Raw genomic sequence first — 18,571 nt, forward strand, 5'->3', positions numbered from 1 at the left:
ACCCGGGATCGAGTCCCACGTCGTGCTCCCGGTGCATGGAGCCTGCTTCTCCCTCTGCCTGTGTCTCTGCCTCTCTCTCTCTCTCTCTGACTATCATAAATAAATAAAAATTTAAAAAAAAATCCTAACGTGCGCGCTGCGTCCTGTGACGGCTCTGGAAGCCTGTCCGCGCCAGCCCTGCCCAGGACCCCAGACAGGGAGACAAGGGCCCCTCCCGCGGGGAAACCAACCCAGCACCCTGCCCCTAGCAAGTCCCGCCTTCATGACAAACCCCGCCCCTCGGGCCTGTGTAGGCCTCGCCCCCAGAACCCCGGCGTTTCTGTAATTGGCCCGCCTCCGCAGTGTCCAGGCTCCGCCCCTGACGATCCAAACTGGCCACTGCCTGGGTAGTTCTGGACAAGAGCTCCCCTCTTCCGGTTCAGGCGTCAAGGTGGCGCCCAACCCGCCTAGCTTAGTCTTTTCCGGTCTCTGTCCGGCGTGGCAGGGCGGGCAGGCAGCCTTAGCCCTTTCAAGACTCTGTCATGGCCGCGCCCTGCCTCTCCTTCCGGCTTCAGCTGTCATGGCGGCGCCCTGAGTAACCACTTCCGAACCCAACTCCTCCATTGTCCGGCTCTTTCTACCCTCCGGCTACTATGGCGGCGCCCAGGGATCAACGGAAGTTAAACATCGGAAGTGAGGCGGTGCCTCTGCCCGGAAGCGAGCGCGGCGCTGGGAAAGATGGCGGCGGCGGCGGCGGCGGCTGCTGCGGTGGGCAACGCGGTTCCCTGCGGGGCCCGGCCTTGCGGAGCCCGGCCCGGCGGGCAGCCCAAGCCCAGGCCGCAGCCGCGCACCCTCCTCGCTGCCGGCCCGGCGCTCATAGCGAGCGGCGATGAGCTGGTCGCAGCCGTATGGCCGTACCGGCGACTGGCGCTGCTGCGGCGCCTCACGGTGCTGCCGTTCGCGGGACTGTTCTACCCGGCCTGGGTGGGCGCCGCGGCCGCCGGCTGCTGGGGCTGGGGCAGCAGCTGGGTGCAGATACCTGAAGCCGCGCTGCTTGTGCTGGCCACCATCTGCCTCGCGCACGCGCTCACCGTCCTCTCGGGGCATTGGTCCGTGCACGCGCACTGCGCGCTCACCTGCACCCCGGTAAGTGCGCGGGCACGAGCCCGACCCTCGGCTCGGTCGTGCCTTGCGGCGGGTTACAGTCACGACGTTCGTGTCGATCCCCACCCCATCCCGGGCCTCCTGTTTCCAGGGCCTGAGTCCCCAGCGGTGTCCTCTGGGTGGCCCAATCCTGGCCCCGCTACTGACTTGTACGACCCTGGCGCAGGTTACTTCCCTTACTTGGAATCCTTCCCTGGTGTGGTCATTTAGATTCGATAGGGTAATGCCTATAAAAAGCTCTGTGTAGGCTCCAGCATATGTCGCTCTTTGATTTGGCTTGTTAATGCTAGCTACCATAGTAGCGAGTACTAGGTACTTTCTCCTGGAAACGGTCATGTTCTCCTTCTATCTCCTATCTTGGTTTTCAAAATGTGAGGCTAGGCCTTCGAGGTGTGTTCCTGTATCTGTGAAGCTTGTTTTGAGAACTCAGTTGTCCAGTGCTTAAAGGTCCTTGCATACTAGGACCAAAATTAGGTTGAAATGTTCTTTGATCGTAGCATTTAAGAGGAGCAGGAGCAATTTGTGGGCAAGTGACTTAACTGTTTGGGAGTCTCTTTAGACCTGTGTCCAAGATGAGGGTGGCGACATTGAGGGCTTCTGTTGGAATATAGCAGCACGGTAGCACTTCTGACCCTTAACCCCCAGGATCTGGATAGGGAGAGCAGCTGGATCAGCAGTTACTGCTGGTGACTGCACTGCTGTTCTCTGGGCCTGCCTCAGATGACAGTGGCATGTTTGGAGCCATGGGCACTGAGGTCCAGCCAGCCTCCCCTTTGATCCCAGGCATGTGTTTCTGGAAGAAGAGGGAAATGGAAGAGCATGAATGGCTGCAGAAAAAGACAGAAGCTCCCTCTATTTAAATCCAAATGTGGACTGAGTCCTCTCTTTCTTCTGAGGGAATGAAGTCTCGGTTGTCCCAATAAGCGTTATCCCAGGGGAGGGGCTCAAACTTACGGGCTTGGTGACTTCAGGTCAATACAATGAAAGACTCCAGTGAGGGACAAAGAAATACAGGGAAGTTGGAGGGAGTGTGAACACCCGCCCCATCCTCAACTTCCAGCTGCCTTTTGGCCTGCAGCTAGAAAGCACTCGTGTTAACTTTCCAGCGGTGGAAGAAAAAGGAGCTAAGCGACCATGGGGTGAGGACAAGCAGATCTGGGTTTCCATCAGAGATCTCGGGTTCTTTTCTCTGGGTTTCACTTGCCCTTTGTGTAAAATGAGAACCGTAACACCCACCGCATGCCATTAGGAGAAGAAACTGAAAAACTGCAAAGTGCCTGGCCTGGCAGTGGCCTGGCAGTAGCCCCGAGTAGCTCTTCACACTTTTTTCCCACGGTGTTTTTGTAGTTAAGTCTTTGTTATTTTTTGCCTGCTCCAAGGCTGGTGATCTCCCCAAGGGGCAGGCAGGGCCTTTCTTCTGAGGGTCATCCTTTGGCACCTGCCCTCACACACACACACACACACACACACACACACACATACACACCATAGGGGCTGATGAGCCAGCACCGCAGCAGTGAGATGGGTACAGCTCAGGCTTCAGGCCTCACAGATTCATCCATTGCCTCTGCATTTTAAGCACTGAGGAAACGGCAGTGAACAAAACAGACAGAAGCTCTTGCCTTCATAGTATTGGCGGGAGAGGTAGAGCTTGTGCTCAGCCACCAGTGCTACAGAGAGGAAAACCCTGGCCAAGGAGAGGAACATTGTAAGGACCCCTTATGTGGAGCCTCCTCTGGGGGAGGTCTTTTGAGAAGGGGACATTTGTACAAAGCCTTGAAGCTGATTGTGGGACCACATGTTCGAGGCAGAGAAATCAGCTTGTGCCGAGCCCCTTGGCTGAAGCAAGGACAGGCCTCCTTGTCCCCCGTCACTTCAGGACACGAAATAGTTAAGAGACGGGACACAGAGCAGCAGCTGGCCAGTGGGCTGTGACAAGACTTGGCCCACGTGGTTTATGGGTGCAGGTCATGCAGGGGACATTCTTCCTGTTTGAGTTCAGCAGAAGCCCAAGCATTGGGTGCTGTCTGTGACTCCAATTTTTATGATACGAGACCAGAGGTGTGGTGAGGTGGTATCTTTGTCTCAGTGACAGACTGGAGAGTGGACAGGCCAGTGCTCTGAGCCTAGAGCCGCTGTGCTTGCAACCTCACCAGGAGGGCTTTGGAGCTGGGGGTTGAGAAGGCCTTGGCAACGCCGCTTTGCCCCTCGCAGGAGTACGACCCCAGGAAAGCAACCTTCGTGAAGGTGGTGCCGACCCCCAACAATGGTTCCACTGAGCTCGTGGCCCTGCACCGGGATGAGGTAGGGACGGACCAGCTGTTGGGCTGCTCAGCCCAGGACTTGGGTGGGACTCCCAGGCCTGACAGACACCCCCAGGTGTGGGCCTTCTGCCATAGACACGCCTGCTCCTACAGGGTGAAGATGGACAGGAGGTGCTGTCCTTCGAATTCCAGAAGATCAAGTATTCCTACGACACCCTGGAGAAGAAGCGCTTCCTCCCTGTGGCCTTTCCCGTGAGAAATGCCTTCTCATACTACCAGAGCAACAGAGGGTTCCAGGAGGATTCAGAGATCCGCGCAGCCGAGAAGAAATTTGGGAGCAATAAGTGAGTCCTGATGTGCCCATGTGTTGTGACAGGGCTGGGGCTCTGCCTGTGGTCACAGCATGGACATTTGGCTGAGCCACTGGCTCCTTTTCCTGTTACTGCCCTGTCAAGTCCTGGTGCCTAGGAAATGGGAGAGGAGCCCGCCCCTTCAACGGTACATCCAAGGTGAAGAAGGCAGTCACCTTTTGAGAAATGTGTTCTAGTCTTACCTCCCCTGGACTCACCAGCTGACAGGGACTCTGGGGGTGCTCTCCAACAGGAGCCCGTGCAACTCTTCGTGGCAGCCTGGGCCAACGCCCCAGAGAGTTGACTGCTGATGCTTGTTTTGTAATTATTGTAGGATTTCTCTTTGTTTTTAAGCTTTTAAGTGTGTGTTATCACCATGCTTCTCATACTCATCTCAGCACTTTAGGAAGAGTGATAAAGGAGTTGCCAGTGATCACAATAGTTCTCCTTTCTACTGGGCATGATGGCAGACACCTTGTACATACTTCCTCCCTTTAATCCGCAAAACCACCAGTGCTGACATGGAACTAGGTGGGGGCAGAGCAGGGCTTTAGAGCTCATTGTTCATTTTCAGAGCCCCTGGTCCTGCCTCCATGATAATTGTCCTCAATCTGAAAACCCTCAGAACCTTTAGAGAATTCTTTTCTTATTCAGTTGCTTTTAAAAAACTACTGAGGTTTAAAAAAAACAAAAAACAAAACTGAGGTACTGTCACAAGTAGCAATCTAATAAGATTCACAAGAAATTTTTACCTTTACCTTCTGCTTGGGGTCAGCCTTGGTGGTGGCCTGGGATGTCCCTTCTCACATCTCCTGGCTCATGCAAAGTTACCTGATATAATACAGAATGGGGTCTGGTTGTTGTTGTTATCACAGTGGTTTCTTTTTCTTATACCCCATATCTAGGACACATCTCCAAGGGCAGGGTAAGGGTGGCCCTACTTGACCTGGCTGGTCCCCTGGCCAGACTGGGCCACCACACAGTGGCACAGAACACACCCTTAGGCCTTACTCTTCAATTTATGGGGCTTATTTAAAGGAGGTTTTAGAAAATTTCAGCTCCAGACCTCCCCTCTCCAATTCGGAGTGGAGCTCAGGCCCCAGAAGATTCCACAGTGCCCAGCTGCCAGGCCTTTTCTGCGCAGCAGCAGGGCTCCCATCCCACAGTCAGGGAGCTCCTTCTCTGCCCGCCTTCTTACTCAACCTGATGATAAGTTCTGTCTCCCACTAGCCCTGCTTGGGTGGGTGGCTGCCTGCCTGAACAGCCTGTCGCTGGTTCAGAAGCTTTACCTGGGTTCTGCGGAGGAGACGGCTGGCAGCAGTTAGCTCGCCTGCCCCAGTGCCTTGGGGACAAGGAGAGCCGTAGTAGAGTGGAGTGTCCTTTCTGGCTCATTTCCTGGGGAGGCCTGCAATGCCCTGAGTGAAGGTGTCAGGGTGGGGCCTCTGAGGTCTCATACTATGAACAGGATGTGGGGTCTGGTCTCTTGCAGGGCTGAGATGGTGGTGCCTGACTTCTCGGAGTTGTTCAAGGAGAGAGCCACAGCACCTTTCTTTGTGTTCCAGGTAGAGCAGCAGCTTGAGCCCTTCCCCCCATCCCACCTTCCCTCATCCCTTGGGGCTTTCCACAGCAATCTCCATTTCCAGACCTGAAATCCTCTTTGTGTCCTCATGGATCTGAGCCCATGGGCAGAATGACCTTTGGTGTCCCTTCCCAGCCTCCACAGGGGTCTTCGTGTGCCCCCATGGATGGCCGGGCAGGGGTGTGGACACACAGGCTGTGTCCTACAGGTGTTTTGCGTGGGGCTCTGGTGTCTGGATGAGTACTGGTACTACAGCGTCTTCACACTCTCCATGCTGGTGGCCTTCGAGGCCTCCTTGGTGCAGCAGCAGATGCGGAACATGTCTGAGATCCGGAAGATGGGCAACAAGCCCCACATGATCCAGGTGTGGCCAACAGGGAGATTGGCCGGGGCAGGGTGGGGGGCTGCCAGTCCCAGTGTTTGTGTGCAGTGGGAACAGGGTGAGATCAGCTCCAGGGATGCGCCTGCATCGTGCGCGCTGTAGGATCCAGAGCTGACTGCACCTTGCCTCTACCCAGGTCTACCGTAGCCGAAAGTGGAGGCCTATTGCCAGTGATGAGATTGTTCCTGGAGACATCGTCTCCATCGGTGAGGCACATTTCTGATCTGTCCTGGTGGGAGCCCTTTCTCTTGGCTCCTCTCTAACCCTCCTGCCCCTTCCTGTAGGCCGCTCCCCGCAGGAAAACCTAGTGCCATGTGATGTGCTGCTGCTGCGAGGCCGCTGCATTGTGGACGAGGCCATGCTCACAGGGGAGTCGGTGCCACAGATGAAGGTGCTGGGTGGGGAGCGGGGGTCGTACTCAGGTGTGTCACTGTCCCATTCGTGGAGGAGGGAGAGGGTTGGTAGCTGGGCCATCATCCTGCCCGGCATGGATGGAGGAGGAATGGAACCCTGGCCTAAGAGACTAGAAGAGGCAGAGTAGGTGCAGTGCCTAGTTGGAGCTTCCAGATTTCCTGGTCTTGCCCTCGGACAAAGGGGAGCTGGGTAATAATGAGAGGGAAGGAAATCAGAGAGGCCAAGATCGTCAGGAGTTGTCCAGGCCAGGGACCAGGGACGTCGGACTGAGGTGGGCTGAGGGGAAACCAAGAGAGCACAAAGCCTCAAGCCAATCGTGAGATCACGAGGAGTCAACGTGGAGTTGACGTGAGTCAATGTGAGTGCACCTGCAGGTGGAGAGGAGGCAGGGCAGGCTGCTGTTCCCGGTCAGCTGCACTGTGTTAGGCTAGGAGCCCTGCAGGGGTCAGAGTGGCTCATCCCAGCCCCAGGAGCCTACTCTCGCCAGACTGGGGACAGAGGAGGAGGCTGAGATGAGACCGCCCTCACCATGCTTTCCTTCCTGCTCAGGAGCCCATTGAAGACCTTAACCCTGACCGGGTGCTGGACCTCCAGACTGACTCTCGGCTCCATGTCATCTTTGGGGGCACCAAGGTGGTGCAGCACATCCCCCCGCAGAAGGCCACCACGGGCCTGAAGCGTAGGTGCCTTGGGGGGTCTGAAGTGTCCTGGCCCCACCATCCCCACCCCCTCCACATCTGCTTGACTGTGAGGGAGTTGGGATGAACAGACACAAATGATGCTGGTCCTGTTTGTCTCTGCAGCGGTTGACAACGGGTGTGTGGCCTATGTTCTTAGGACTGGATTCAATACATCGCAGGTATGGCCCCTTGTCTGGCTCTGGGGAGGGTAGGCCTTAGGGCGGGTGGCAGACAGTCGACAGTGGCTCTTTCAGACCCAGAACATCCTCGCCAAAGACTTATTCAGACAGCAGGTATCAGCTTGTGGCCAGGGCACAGACGTGAGCCCTACACCAGGCCTGCTGTCTTCAGCTGAGGTTCTGGTGGGGAGCACAGAAAGGAAACTGGCCAAACACACTGGGGTCACGAACAGAATCACACCCGTAAACTTGACTAAAGTGAGCGCTGCCTTGTAGAGGTAATTGGCAGCACCTCCTTCTGAAAGACTCAGTCCCCCCATCTCAGCCACTTCTTTCCCTGACCCCCAGTTTTTGACCACTGGTCTTTATAGCCCTTAGCCAAGTTGCAGCCCCCTACATAGTTGTGTGGACCCCGTGTCATGGGTGCAAGAGTCACGGGTGGGCTCAGGGCAGGCACTCCCCATCCACAGACAGAGAATGTGGCCTGGTGCTCTCGGGTGTGGGAGGCCACCTCCCTGGCAGAGAAGGCCTCTAAGCTTCTGACCTTCTAGGGCAAGCTGCTGCGCACCATCCTCTTTGGAGTCAAGAGGGTAACTGCAAACAACCTGGAGACCTTCATTTTCATCCTCTTCCTCCTGGTGTTTGCCATCGCAGCAGCTGCCTATGTGTGGATTGAAGGTATATGCGGGGGCCCCTCCCCTGCCTGCTGGCCCCCTCCCTCCCTCCGGCCCCTAGGCTGGCAGGCCCTGTCTCTGCAGGCACCAAGGACCCTAGCCGGAACCGTTACAAGCTCTTTCTGGAATGCACACTGATCCTCACATCAGTCGTGCCCCCGGAACTGCCTATTGAGTTGTCTCTGGCTGTCAATACCTCCCTCATCGCCCTGGCCAAGCTGTGTGAGTGCCTGGGTCAGGGCTGGTGCGCTGAGTGGGCCAGGGCCTGACAGAACCCCTGACCCTGACTCCCCACTTGCCAGACATGTACTGCACGGAGCCCTTCCGGATCCCATTCGCCGGCAAGGTGGAGGTGTGCTGCTTTGACAAGACAGGGACCTTGACTAGCGACAGCCTGGTCGTTCGTGGCGTGGCTGGGCTCAGGTGAGCACGAGCGGCCTGGGCTCTTGCCCAGCAGATGGCTTTGCAGGAACTCAAAGGACAGATAGCACCCACCCCTAGGTCCCATGGTGTACCCCAAAAGTCTGATCGGGAGCGGGGAGGCTCCTTTTGTTCCTCAATGTGGCAGCGATGGGGGCCCGGCTCCACCCCAAGCAGCCATTTGACCTTTAGGGACATCCACAAGATGGGCACAGATGTCCCGAGGACCAAGACAGTGCATTCCTCTGGGCCCCTGCAATGCGAGCCCAGAGTGGGAGCCCATCCCTCATCCTGGCTAGTGACTCCCAGGGGTTCTTCCACTCTATCAGCAGCTGTTTCCTATCTTTGCAGAGATGGGAAGGAGGTCACTCCTGTGTCCAACATCCCTGTAGAAACGCACCGTGCCCTGGCCTCATGCCACTCCCTCATGCAGCTGGATGATGGCACCCTTGTGGGTGACCCACTTGAGAAGGCTATGCTGACAGCTGTGGACTGGACACTGACCAAAGGTGAGGGGCTGGAGCTTTGGGCCCAGCTGGGCTGAACTGTCAGCTCTTGCACCCCTGGGCGGGTGGGCTACATCCCTCAGAGACAGTGTGTCCAGTTCAGGGGCAGGCAAGCCCACAGCTCTGGTGGTCCCCTAGGTGGGTGGGCACAGGCTTACCTCTGACCTGAGATAGTCCACCCCTTGGAAGTAGAACCTGCCCCACCCTGCTAGAAGCCACGGGCAGCGTCCTCTGAGTACAGATCTCCCAATCTGATCCCTCCTAGAGCGAGGAGCCCCTCTTCCCCCTTCCCTACCCTGCAGGGTCTGGGTCTGAGGGTGGGGGGAACAGAGGGGTGGAAAGGGGAGGCGGGGGCTTGGCTGCCTCTTTGGAGCGAAGGCCCTCAGGATTCGTACTTATTTGTTTCCAGATGAGAAAGTATTCCCCCGAAGTATTAAAACTCAGGGGCTGAAAATTCACCAGCGCTTTCATTTTGCCAGTGCCCTAAAGCGAATGTCCGTGCTCGCCTCCTATGAGAAGCTAGGCTCCACTGATCTCTGCTACATCGCGGCGGTGAAGGGGGCCCCTGAAACCCTGCACTCCATGGTGAGCCAGCCCCGGCCCCGGGGGAAGTGGGGCGCGGGGCGGTTGGTGACATCCCCTGCGTTCCCTGCAGTTCGCCCAGTGCCCACCTGACTACCACCACATCCATACGGAGATTTCCCGGGAAGGAGCCCGAGTCCTGGCGCTGGGGTACAAGGAACTGGGGCACCTCACCCACCAGCAGGTAAGGGTTCAGGCCCCCCATCTGCTGGCCCTGTATCCATACCACCGTCTGTTCCCTGCAGCATCACCATGAGCAGGCACAGTTTCCTTCTCTTCCCTGGCGTCTACCTTGGGAGGCCTTGAGTGGCCCTCAGTCCTTGGTCCCTTCTCTACTGTGTACCTGCTCCTTATGGAACCCCATCCCACCCTGGCTTCTGAGGCCACTTCCTGCAGAGTAACCAAGGCTCCATGCAGCCTCTTATCCCACACCCTTGAGTCCTCACACCCCCCAGGGATCACCAGGAGACACTTTGGATTCCTGTCTCCAGCCCAGTTCTACCCCTACCCTGCTTGACCACCCAATCACCACGTGGTGTTGGGGCACCCCCAGTTCTCTGTCATACTGTTTATCCTGCCAATTATCAGCTCCTCCCGTTTCCACCATCAGTACTGCTCTTTTATCTGGTTCCCCCTTGGTTCTCATCCAGTCCACTTACACCTAATGGCTGAGAAATCCTTCTAGAACCTATATACCAGGTTGTGTCCCTGTGTTCAGACCCCAGGTCACAGCTTACTCTCCTGCCCCCAGGACCACCCTGCTTGGTGCCTCTCCCTGAGCCTATCTGCCCCATTCCCCTGCATTCGTCTTTTATGGCAGTTAGTCTTCTGATTTCTGTGACTTTCTTTATTACACATCTCTTCCAGTAGAAGGCAAGCTCTGTGAGGGCGAGAGTTTGCGGTTTCTGGTATGAGGTATAGGGTGAACATGCACTTAATGGATAACAAAGGAGTATCTGACTTTGCCATCTTGGAAGTGGAGTCACAGAGGCTTATGCCCTGCTGTTGCTCACACCAGGGAGTAAAGCCCCGTGGTGGGGAAACCGGGTCCTGTGGGTCCAGGGTACTTGCTGCCCTCCCTACTTCTTACCTGAGCCTCAAGTGTTCCTCCTGTAAGGATGGGCCCTTCCCTGACCCCCACTCCACTGCTTGAAAATGGAGGAGGGATGGGTCATGACGGTAACCCTGTATCCCTTTACAGGCCCGGGAGGTCAAACGGGAGGCCCTGGAGTGCAACCTCAAGTTCGTTGGCTTCATCGTGGTCTCCTGCCCACTCAAAGCTGACTCTAAGTCCGTAATCCGGGAGATCCAGAATGCATCCCACCGGGTACAGCTGCTGGACCCCTCCCCACTGGGCCCCAAGGGTGGGTGGGTCTTGGTTCCTTCTTCCAGAGAGAGCAATGTGACAACGGAGGGCAGTTCTCCCCTCAGTGGGGCAGGTGTGGGTGGGTATCCACGTCTCAGTCTCAAGGATGTCTTTCTTGGATTTTGGCCAAGCTCCATCACAGCTCTGGTGCTCATGCTGTCCCAAGCCTGAGGATGCTTTGGGACCTGATCTGTGCACACCCTTCTCAAGTTACTTCTTTTGCCCCCGGCATCCCTGGGAGGCGAGGGCAATTTCCCCACTCTACCCCATCATAGAGACGAGGAGTTGGACTGCAGATGTGGAGGCAACTCCTAGACAAACTACATCTATCTGTCCTGTGGTTTCTATTTTTTAGTTTGGGACTCGGGATGTAGTTTAGGATGTGGGAGGATAGTGAGCAGTCTCAGAGTTGGTGACGTGAATACCCCACCTGGCCCTCAGCGGTCAAACCCCTCTTCCCATCACCAGGCTCTGAGAAGACTGGAGCATCTGCTCCCTCTACCTAGGGCAGCTACCAAGTCAAGAGGGTTCACACCAATGGTTGGTTCTTAGTCTGTATTACAAATAAAGGCTGTGAGTGTTCTTAGACACACATACATGTATCGTTGGCATAAAACACCACCAGGTTGGGATGGATTGTGGTCCTTGGAAGCCCATTCTGCATCAGGGGGCCAAGACTACCTTCTGTGGCCTTGTTTAGAGGGGCCTCAGCCACCAGATCTGGAGTTCTGACCTGCGGGGCCCTGCCCCACTGCCTCTATGTTCTCCTCAGGTCGTCATGATCACAGGTGACAACCCGCTCACTGCCTGCCACGTGGCTCAGGAACTGCACTTCATTGAAAAGGCACAAACACTGATCCTGCAGCCTCCCACGGAGAAAGGTGAGGTATCATGGGTCCGAGGCTGGGGGAACCCTGAGTCCAAGAACAGCTCTGATCTGGTGGCCCACCTGCATTTCAGGCCTGAGAGAACACCCTCAATGTCATCCAGTATCTGTGACCCAGACCTGTGGAACATAGCCATGTCTTATCAGCATGCTCGGGCCCTCTGGCCAAGGAGCCCCACACCTATGTGTCCAGCAGTAGGCAGGCAATAACTGGTCTGGGGTCAGTGACGACTTAGAACCAGAGTGGTTGATTGTCGTCACACCAGGCCATGTTTCCTATCCTCACACCTGTCTTGGGCCTGGCAGGCTGCTTGTACACAGTGAGGGCTCCTCTCCTCTAAGCACACGGATGCTAGTGCTCATCCTCAGCATGGCCAGACCCTAGGCAGAAGGTCTGGTTTGTGTTACCATGTTGGCCCCTCTGCCCTACATGGGAGGCCTCATCATCCCACACCCTATAGGAGGAAAGTGAACAGGTATGCTGTTGACACTCCCACCTTAGAGATAAGGAAACAGAAGTAAACTCACCCACCTTAGTGACACTGTGACTAAGGATTTGAACCCAGATGTTCTGACTCCAGAGTTCATGGCCTCTGGTCACTCCTGAGTAATCAAATTGGCTGCAAGTGGTGCCCCAGAGTAGAACCAGTTGAGGGGCAGTCCAGCCCCAGCACCTCCAACTGGTAGAATATGGGTTCTGTCAGATGCCAGGGGATGGTGCCTGCCTGGGGAGCTACATGCACGGGGTTGGTTGCCAGGCTGCAGGTCAGAGAAGGGTACTGGCTTCTGGAACTCTGCTGGATTCTAGAATTTCGCAGTCCTTCTAGTCTGCACCATTGGTCCCACATGTCTGTCATCTCTGTCCCGGCCCCAGGGATTAGAGGCAGGTGGCCCAGAGATGGTAATCAGGACTATTGATTGGCAAGTAAAGTTGCTCTAGCAAAAAAGCCATCGTAAAAGTCAGATGGAGGTTGTTTTCCCTTCCAGCCCAGACAACCCAGGATGAGCCATGCAGAGCCATGCAGTGAAGGCCTCCTTCAACCATCCTTGTTTCTCAGTGTCCATGCCCGGGCCAGCCATCTAGAAAGATGAAGTGGTTGGCAAGCAGTATCTGGCCCAAGAAAGTGACTCGGTGGCCTGGCCCTGGAAGAGCAGAGTTTCAGACAGGTCCCAGGGTCAGTGGTGTCTTGCTCCTGAGGTCAGGCTGTCTAGATTTAAATCTGTGGTCTCAGGCCAGTGGCCTAGGCTCTGGGTTCTTGAATCCTTTATATGAGAGGGTTCTGTGAACAACATCTGTGGGGTTGCTGAGGTCTAGGGTGCAGGTGTAGATGGGGGTTGGTAGAGATAAAGAGAGGTGGGGGCCAAGAAGTTGCTTCAGAGAGATGAGACTGGGACAGCATATGTGGGCTCCACCTGAGGGGGAGTTGCTGAGTGGCTGGACCCCCTCCCTGACCCTGGGCTCTGGCCCTGCAGGTCGACCCTGTGAGTGGCGCTCCATCGATGGCAGTGTCACGCTGCCCCTGGCCAGGGGCTCCCCGAAGGCACTGGCCCTGGAGCATGCGCTGTGCCTCACGGGCGATGGCCTGGCCCACTTACAGGCTGAGGACCCCCAGCAGCTGCTTCACCTCATCCCCCATGTGCAGGTGTTTGCCCGTGTGGCCCCCAAACAGAAGGTGTGTACAGAGGAGGTTGGGGGGCAGGCAGAGCCCTGGGGGCAGCACACAGCCTTCACTCAGTCCATCTCTGCACCCATAGGAGTTTGTCATCACCAGCCTGAAGGAGCTGGGCTACGTGACCCTCATGTGTGGCGACGGCACCAATGATGTGGGTGCCCTGAAGCATGCTGACGTGGGTGAGTCCTGCAACTGAGGGACTATTCCTTCCGTTACTGTCCTGCAGCGCAGGACATATCTCTGATGAGATATGTCACTGAGTGAGTTCTCTGAGGAGGCAGGGAATGGAGCAGGTGCCAGTGGGATTGGGGATCTGAGGAGTGCAGGTCTTTGGAAGGGACATAGGTGTCAGAGGAACAAGGTGGGGCAGGCAGACACCGGGGCCTCTGGGAGTATAGGAAGACAGGTGGACTCCAGGTGGCAGACACAGCTTGGTTTGTTCAGGCCTCCTGGTACTGTGAGGACCATGTGGGCAGTGAGTGCTGAGGCTGGAGGCAGGGGAAGATGGGATAAGTAGGGATGCACAAACTGAAGCTGAGGCGTTTGCCAGCTGTTCACAGCCTTGGATTTATGTCAACAGAATGCAGTTGTCAGGTTAAGGTTTCAAGACCAATCTGATGGGGCACTTGGGTGGCTCAGTTAAGCATCCAACTCTTGATTTTGGCTAAGGTTATGATTTCAGGATTTGTGAGAGCAAGCCCCATGTTGGCTCTGGACTTGAGTGTAGCCTGCTTGAGATTCTCTCTCTCTCTCTCTCTCTCTCTCTCTCTCTCTCTCTCTCTTTTTCTCTTTCTCTCTCCTTCCTCCTCCCCAGCCCCCCACCCCTGTTTAAATGCACTTTTTTTTTTATACAATTTTATTTATTCATTCATGAGAGGGAGCCAGAGACGTAGGCAGAGGGAGAAGCAGGGTTCCCACAGGGAGCCTGATGCAGGACTCGATCCCAGGACCCCAGTATCACGATCTGAGCCAAAGGCGGAAGCTCAGTCACTGAGCCACTCGGGTGCCCCCACATGTGCACTCTCTCTAAAAATAAAGGAAAAGGGATCCCTGGGTGGCGCAGCAGTTTGGCACCTGCCTTTGGCCCAGGCGCGATCCTGGGGACCTGGGATTGAATCCCATGTCGGGCTCCCAGTGTATGGAGCCTGCTTCTCCCTCTGCCTATGTCTCTGCCTCTCTTTCTCACTGTGTGCCTATCATAAATAAAAAATAAATAAAAATAAATTTAAAAATTTTAAAAATAAATAAAAATAAAAAAATAAAAAATAAAAATAAAGGAAAAAACCAACCTGATGTACCTAAAGTACTTTTCAGATTCTTAACTACTTTATTGTTATTCCCTAGAATTGTGATCCTTGGCAGTATATTTTGGAAATTAGTTGTTTTTGTTTTTTTTTTTAAGATTTTTATAAATTATTTGAGAGAGCAGAAGTAGCAGGAGAAGGACATAGGGAAAAGGAGAAGCAGACTTCCTGCTGAACAGGGCACAGACTTGGGGCTTGATCCCAGGACCCTGAAATCATGATCTGACCCAAAGGCAGACACTTAACCCACTGAGCCACCTAGGTATTGCCGGAAATCAGTTTTGACTCCTCAGGTTTTCTGTGTATTTGGGTTTTGCTTTCCAAATGTAGAAAGTAGTATAGATGCTCTTTGAGGCACTCCTTGGGGAGATGGGGAGATCGGAGATGGGGAGGTTTGGCTCTTGTGAATAGACACGGCACTCCGTTCTGCATGGGGCCTCACTTGGCACAGGGCCAGCACGCTGGGGTGACTGGATCCCTCTCGCTCCAGACACACACATATCTCCCCGCAGGTGTGGCACTCCTGGCCAATGCCCCCGAGCGAGTTGTGGAACGGCGCCGACGGCCGCGAGACAGCCCTGTTCTGAGCAGCAGTGGAGTCCGGGCCACCTCCAGGGCAGCCAAGCAGAAGTCAGGGCTCCCACCCCCCGAGGAACAACTGGTCTCCCAGCGGGTGAGTCACAGGATGTGGGGGGCAGTGGCACCCTTTGGTGGCCAAGTCTCACCCCTGCTGCCTGCCCCACAGGACCGCCTGAGCCAGGTGCTGCGGGAACTAGAGGATGAGAGCATGCCCATTGTGAAGCTGGGGGATGCCAGCATCGCTGCCCCCTTCACCTCCAAACTCTCCTCCATCCAGTGCAGTGAGTCCCACCCCAGTCCTTCTCCCTGTGCCCATCCCCAGGCCCATCCTGATTGGCCCCATGCCCACATCTTCCTCTCCTCCCCTGCCCCCCCTACAGTCTGCCACGTGATCAAGCAGGGCCGCTGTACACTGGTGACCACGCTGCAGATGTTCAAGATCCTGGCACTCAATGCCCTCATCCTGGCCTATAGTCAGAGTGTTCTCTACTTGGAGGGCGTCAAGTTCAGTGACTTCCAGGCCACACTGCAGGGGTTGCTGCTGGCCGGCTGCTTCCTCTTCATCTCCCGTTCCAAGGTGGGCTGAGACACACAGGCAAAAGCAGGGGCTCCCTCCCATCTCAGGAATACCCTTTACCTCTTTGGGCCAGCTAGGGTGGACTGTTAAAGTCACCACTACTACATGTCATCCATTTGTCTTCACAGCAGCCCTCAGGGTGGGAACTGTCATCCCCATGTTATAGATGGGGACCCCTTGGGCAGGGCAGGTGCATGCTGAGGCTCCTCAGAGGGGCACAACTTGGGCCCCAGCACTGTCTACCAGCTGGGGTCTCAGGTGGCCTACACAGAACCTACAGGCAAGGAGAGGACAATGGGGAAATGATTATCAAGACCACTCAGAAAGCATGCAGTATCATGAAAAATACAGAGGGGGTCATAAGCTACAGGGGACAGCCTTAGGTTGTTCAGGGGAGCCTGTGTGATGCATAAAGAACAAGGGAACCTTCCAGGAAGTAGGAAGAAAGGCCATAGATGGGCATCTGCTAATGCCAGGAGCACCTGGTAGCCAGAGGAGGGGGTCGGTGAGTTGTGTCAATCATGCACATCTGGTGGGTCCCAGGGAGGGCTTTGGTTTGTTCCAGAACAAGGGGAGGGGGGTGGGTTTGGCTGCTCTGTGGAGCATAGGCCTTGAGTGAGGGTGTGGTGGCATCTGCACTAAGGCCTGGGTAATGAGGAGGGCTCTGGGGACTGGTGCTGACTCATAACCTCCAGGATTTGGTGACTGCTCTCTGCACGAATCCTGCCAGGAGGCAGGGTGGACTGGTGCAGGGGGGCCTGGACCCTGACATGTCCCTCCACCCTGCTACTACAGCCCCTCAAGACTCTCTCCCGAGAGCGGCCCCTGCCCAACATCTTCAACCTGTACACCGTCCTTACGGTCGTGCTCCAATTCTGTGTCCACTTCCTGAGTCTCGTCTACCTATACAGTGAGGCCCAGGCCCGGAGCCCCAAGAAGTGAGTGCTGCCCCAGCATGGGAGTTGGGGAGGGGCAGGGCACTCATAGGCAGTGGGCAGTGTCCCTGAAGCGGAGGCTACAGGAGGATGTGCAGCCAGGCATTACTCCTGTGGGGTAACCAGGGTCTAGCCAGTGGGGTCAGCCAGGCAGAGAGCCCTGGCTCTGTGCAGGGATGATGGGGGTCAGAGACGGCCCTGTCCCCTGTGTGTTGCTGCAGGCAGGAGCAGTTCGTGGACCTGTACAAGGAGTTTGAGCCAAGCCTGGTCAACAGCACCGTGTACATCATGGCAATGGCCATGCAGATGGCCACCTTTGCCATCAACTACAAAGTGAGGCCCAGGCCTTTCCTGAGTTCACCCTGCTCACTTTCCTGGCCTCCACAGCACATGACTCTTCATCTTTCTGTTCCCACAGGGCCCACCATTCATGGAAAGCTTGCCAGAGAACAAACCCCTCGTGTGGAGCCTGGCTGTGTCACTCCTGGCCATCGTGGGCCTGCTCCTTGGCTCCTCGCCTGACTTCAACAGTCAGTTTGGCCTCGTGGACATCCCTGTGGAGGTGAGTGGCCCTGTGGATGTGGCCCCAGGACTTAGCCTGGGCCCATCCACAGGCACCCGGCTCACCAGTGTTCCTTGCCCCACAGTTCAAGCTGGTCATCGCCCAGGTCCTGCTCCTGGACTTCTGCCTGGCGCTCCTGGCCGACCGTGTCCTGCAGTTCTTCCTGGGGACCCCGAAGCTGAAAGTGCCTTCCTGAGATGGCAGTGCCGGCACTTGCTGCCCATGTTGGTGCCACCGGGCGGGAGCCCCAAGAGGGAACACTGCCCCCGTGGTGAGGCAGGTCCGGCCTTGCCACCAGGACTGAACTGAGCTGGGACCACCCCGCAGCCACTTGAGGGCCTGGCTGGCAGAACCAGCCTAGGGCCAGCACCTTTGGTAAATAAAGCCGCATCCATGATTTTAAGAAGCCTTGCCTCCACATTTGTCTGTACCACTGGAGGGGTCATGGTGGGGCTGTGCAGTCACCGAGCAGGGAGGGTCCTGGCACCTCCCCAGGAGCCATGAAGTTGTTAAAAAGCCTGTGGATCCAGCTATTCAGTGCCAGGCTCCAATCTCAGAGAGTTGTACATATTTCCTAATTTGATAAGCACTTCTCTATTTCTTTGGTCTCAGCTTCATATTCTGTTCTCTTAGGCACTGGTCAGTGAAGAGTTAGGGATAATGGCATTTTCTCCTCTTTAGGGATATGTGAAGTATTGCATTCCTTCCTCTCACAGTGTGATTTGATTCCAAATCATTGCAGATACTAACTCGGGTCACACCCGCAGGGGCCCTGTGCTATGTGGGGTGTCATTTATCATCTGTCAGAGGGTGCGCACTCCTTACAACTCCGGAATTGTGGAGTAGGTAGCATGAGAGCAGAGTCATGGCCGTGGGAGATTTCCTGCCTTCTCAACAGCTAAGAACTTCAGAAAGCAAAGTTATAAACCTGTTTTTCTTTCTCTTATTTTTAAGATAAGTAGGGGGTGGGGGTGGAGGGGTAGCAGAAGGAGATACAGCCTCCATGCTCAGCATGGGATTGTGACCCGAGCCAAAGGCAAATGCTTGACTGACTGATTTCACCCAGGTGCCTCATAAGTATAACTTTGACAAGCTGGATGTGAGAATCCCAGGCCCAGGCTTCAAGACAAACTCTCTCCCTGCTGATTATCTGTGAGGGGCTCACCACCCCTTGATCATTCTCAGCAGTCTGTCCCTTGTCCAGCTTGCTATCAGGAGGAGTGTGGTCCACAGTCCAAGGAAAGCCTTGGGATCCAAAACGGAATGGTCAGGGACCATCTGTGAATGCCTGTGAGCCTCACACGGGCCCTTGGCACAGACCAAAGTGTATGTAGGTTTAGGGGTGCCAGAACCCACTGGACAGATGGGCTGTTATGATCACTTGGAATCCCTGAAACAATTTGAGGCAACTCAGAGAAGAGAGCTCTAGATTTGGAATTTGTTTGCTGGGAATGATTCTTGAGGTGCTCAGGTGGGGATCTGTGACCTCTGGGACCTGAGAGGTGCTAGGGGCACT

At 55.6% G+C, this 18,571-nt stretch overlaps 1 protein-coding gene across 1 annotated transcript; it reads left to right on the forward strand.

The window, feature by feature from the left end:
- Positions 1 to 716: 716 nt before the first annotated feature.
- Positions 717 to 17,461, forward strand: ATP13A1 (ATPase 13A1). The gene is made up of 26 exons (XM_055344034.1): positions 717 to 1,125; positions 3,358 to 3,447; positions 3,561 to 3,751; positions 5,247 to 5,319; positions 5,545 to 5,700; positions 5,855 to 5,924; positions 6,003 to 6,109; positions 6,682 to 6,811; positions 6,936 to 6,991; positions 7,543 to 7,669; positions 7,750 to 7,887; positions 7,968 to 8,088; positions 8,437 to 8,594; positions 9,001 to 9,176; positions 9,247 to 9,357; positions 10,375 to 10,500; positions 11,312 to 11,420; positions 12,899 to 13,098; positions 13,181 to 13,277; positions 14,915 to 15,075; positions 15,148 to 15,262; positions 15,362 to 15,558; positions 16,354 to 16,496; positions 16,715 to 16,826; positions 16,912 to 17,055; positions 17,141 to 17,461. Exons 1-26 carry the CDS (start codon positions 718 to 720, stop codon positions 17,249 to 17,251), a joined length of 3,627 nt encoding a protein of 1,208 aa, XP_055200009.1. The 5' UTR covers position 717; the 3' UTR covers positions 17,252 to 17,461.
- The last annotated feature ends 1,110 nt before the right edge of the window (positions 17,462 to 18,571 follow it).

The sequence above is a fragment of the Nyctereutes procyonoides genome, unplaced genomic scaffold (assembly GCF_905146905.1).
Source record: "Nyctereutes procyonoides isolate TBG_1078 unplaced genomic scaffold, NYPRO_anot_genome, whole genome shotgun sequence".
Lineage (NCBI taxonomy): Eukaryota > Metazoa > Chordata > Mammalia > Carnivora > Canidae > Nyctereutes > Nyctereutes procyonoides.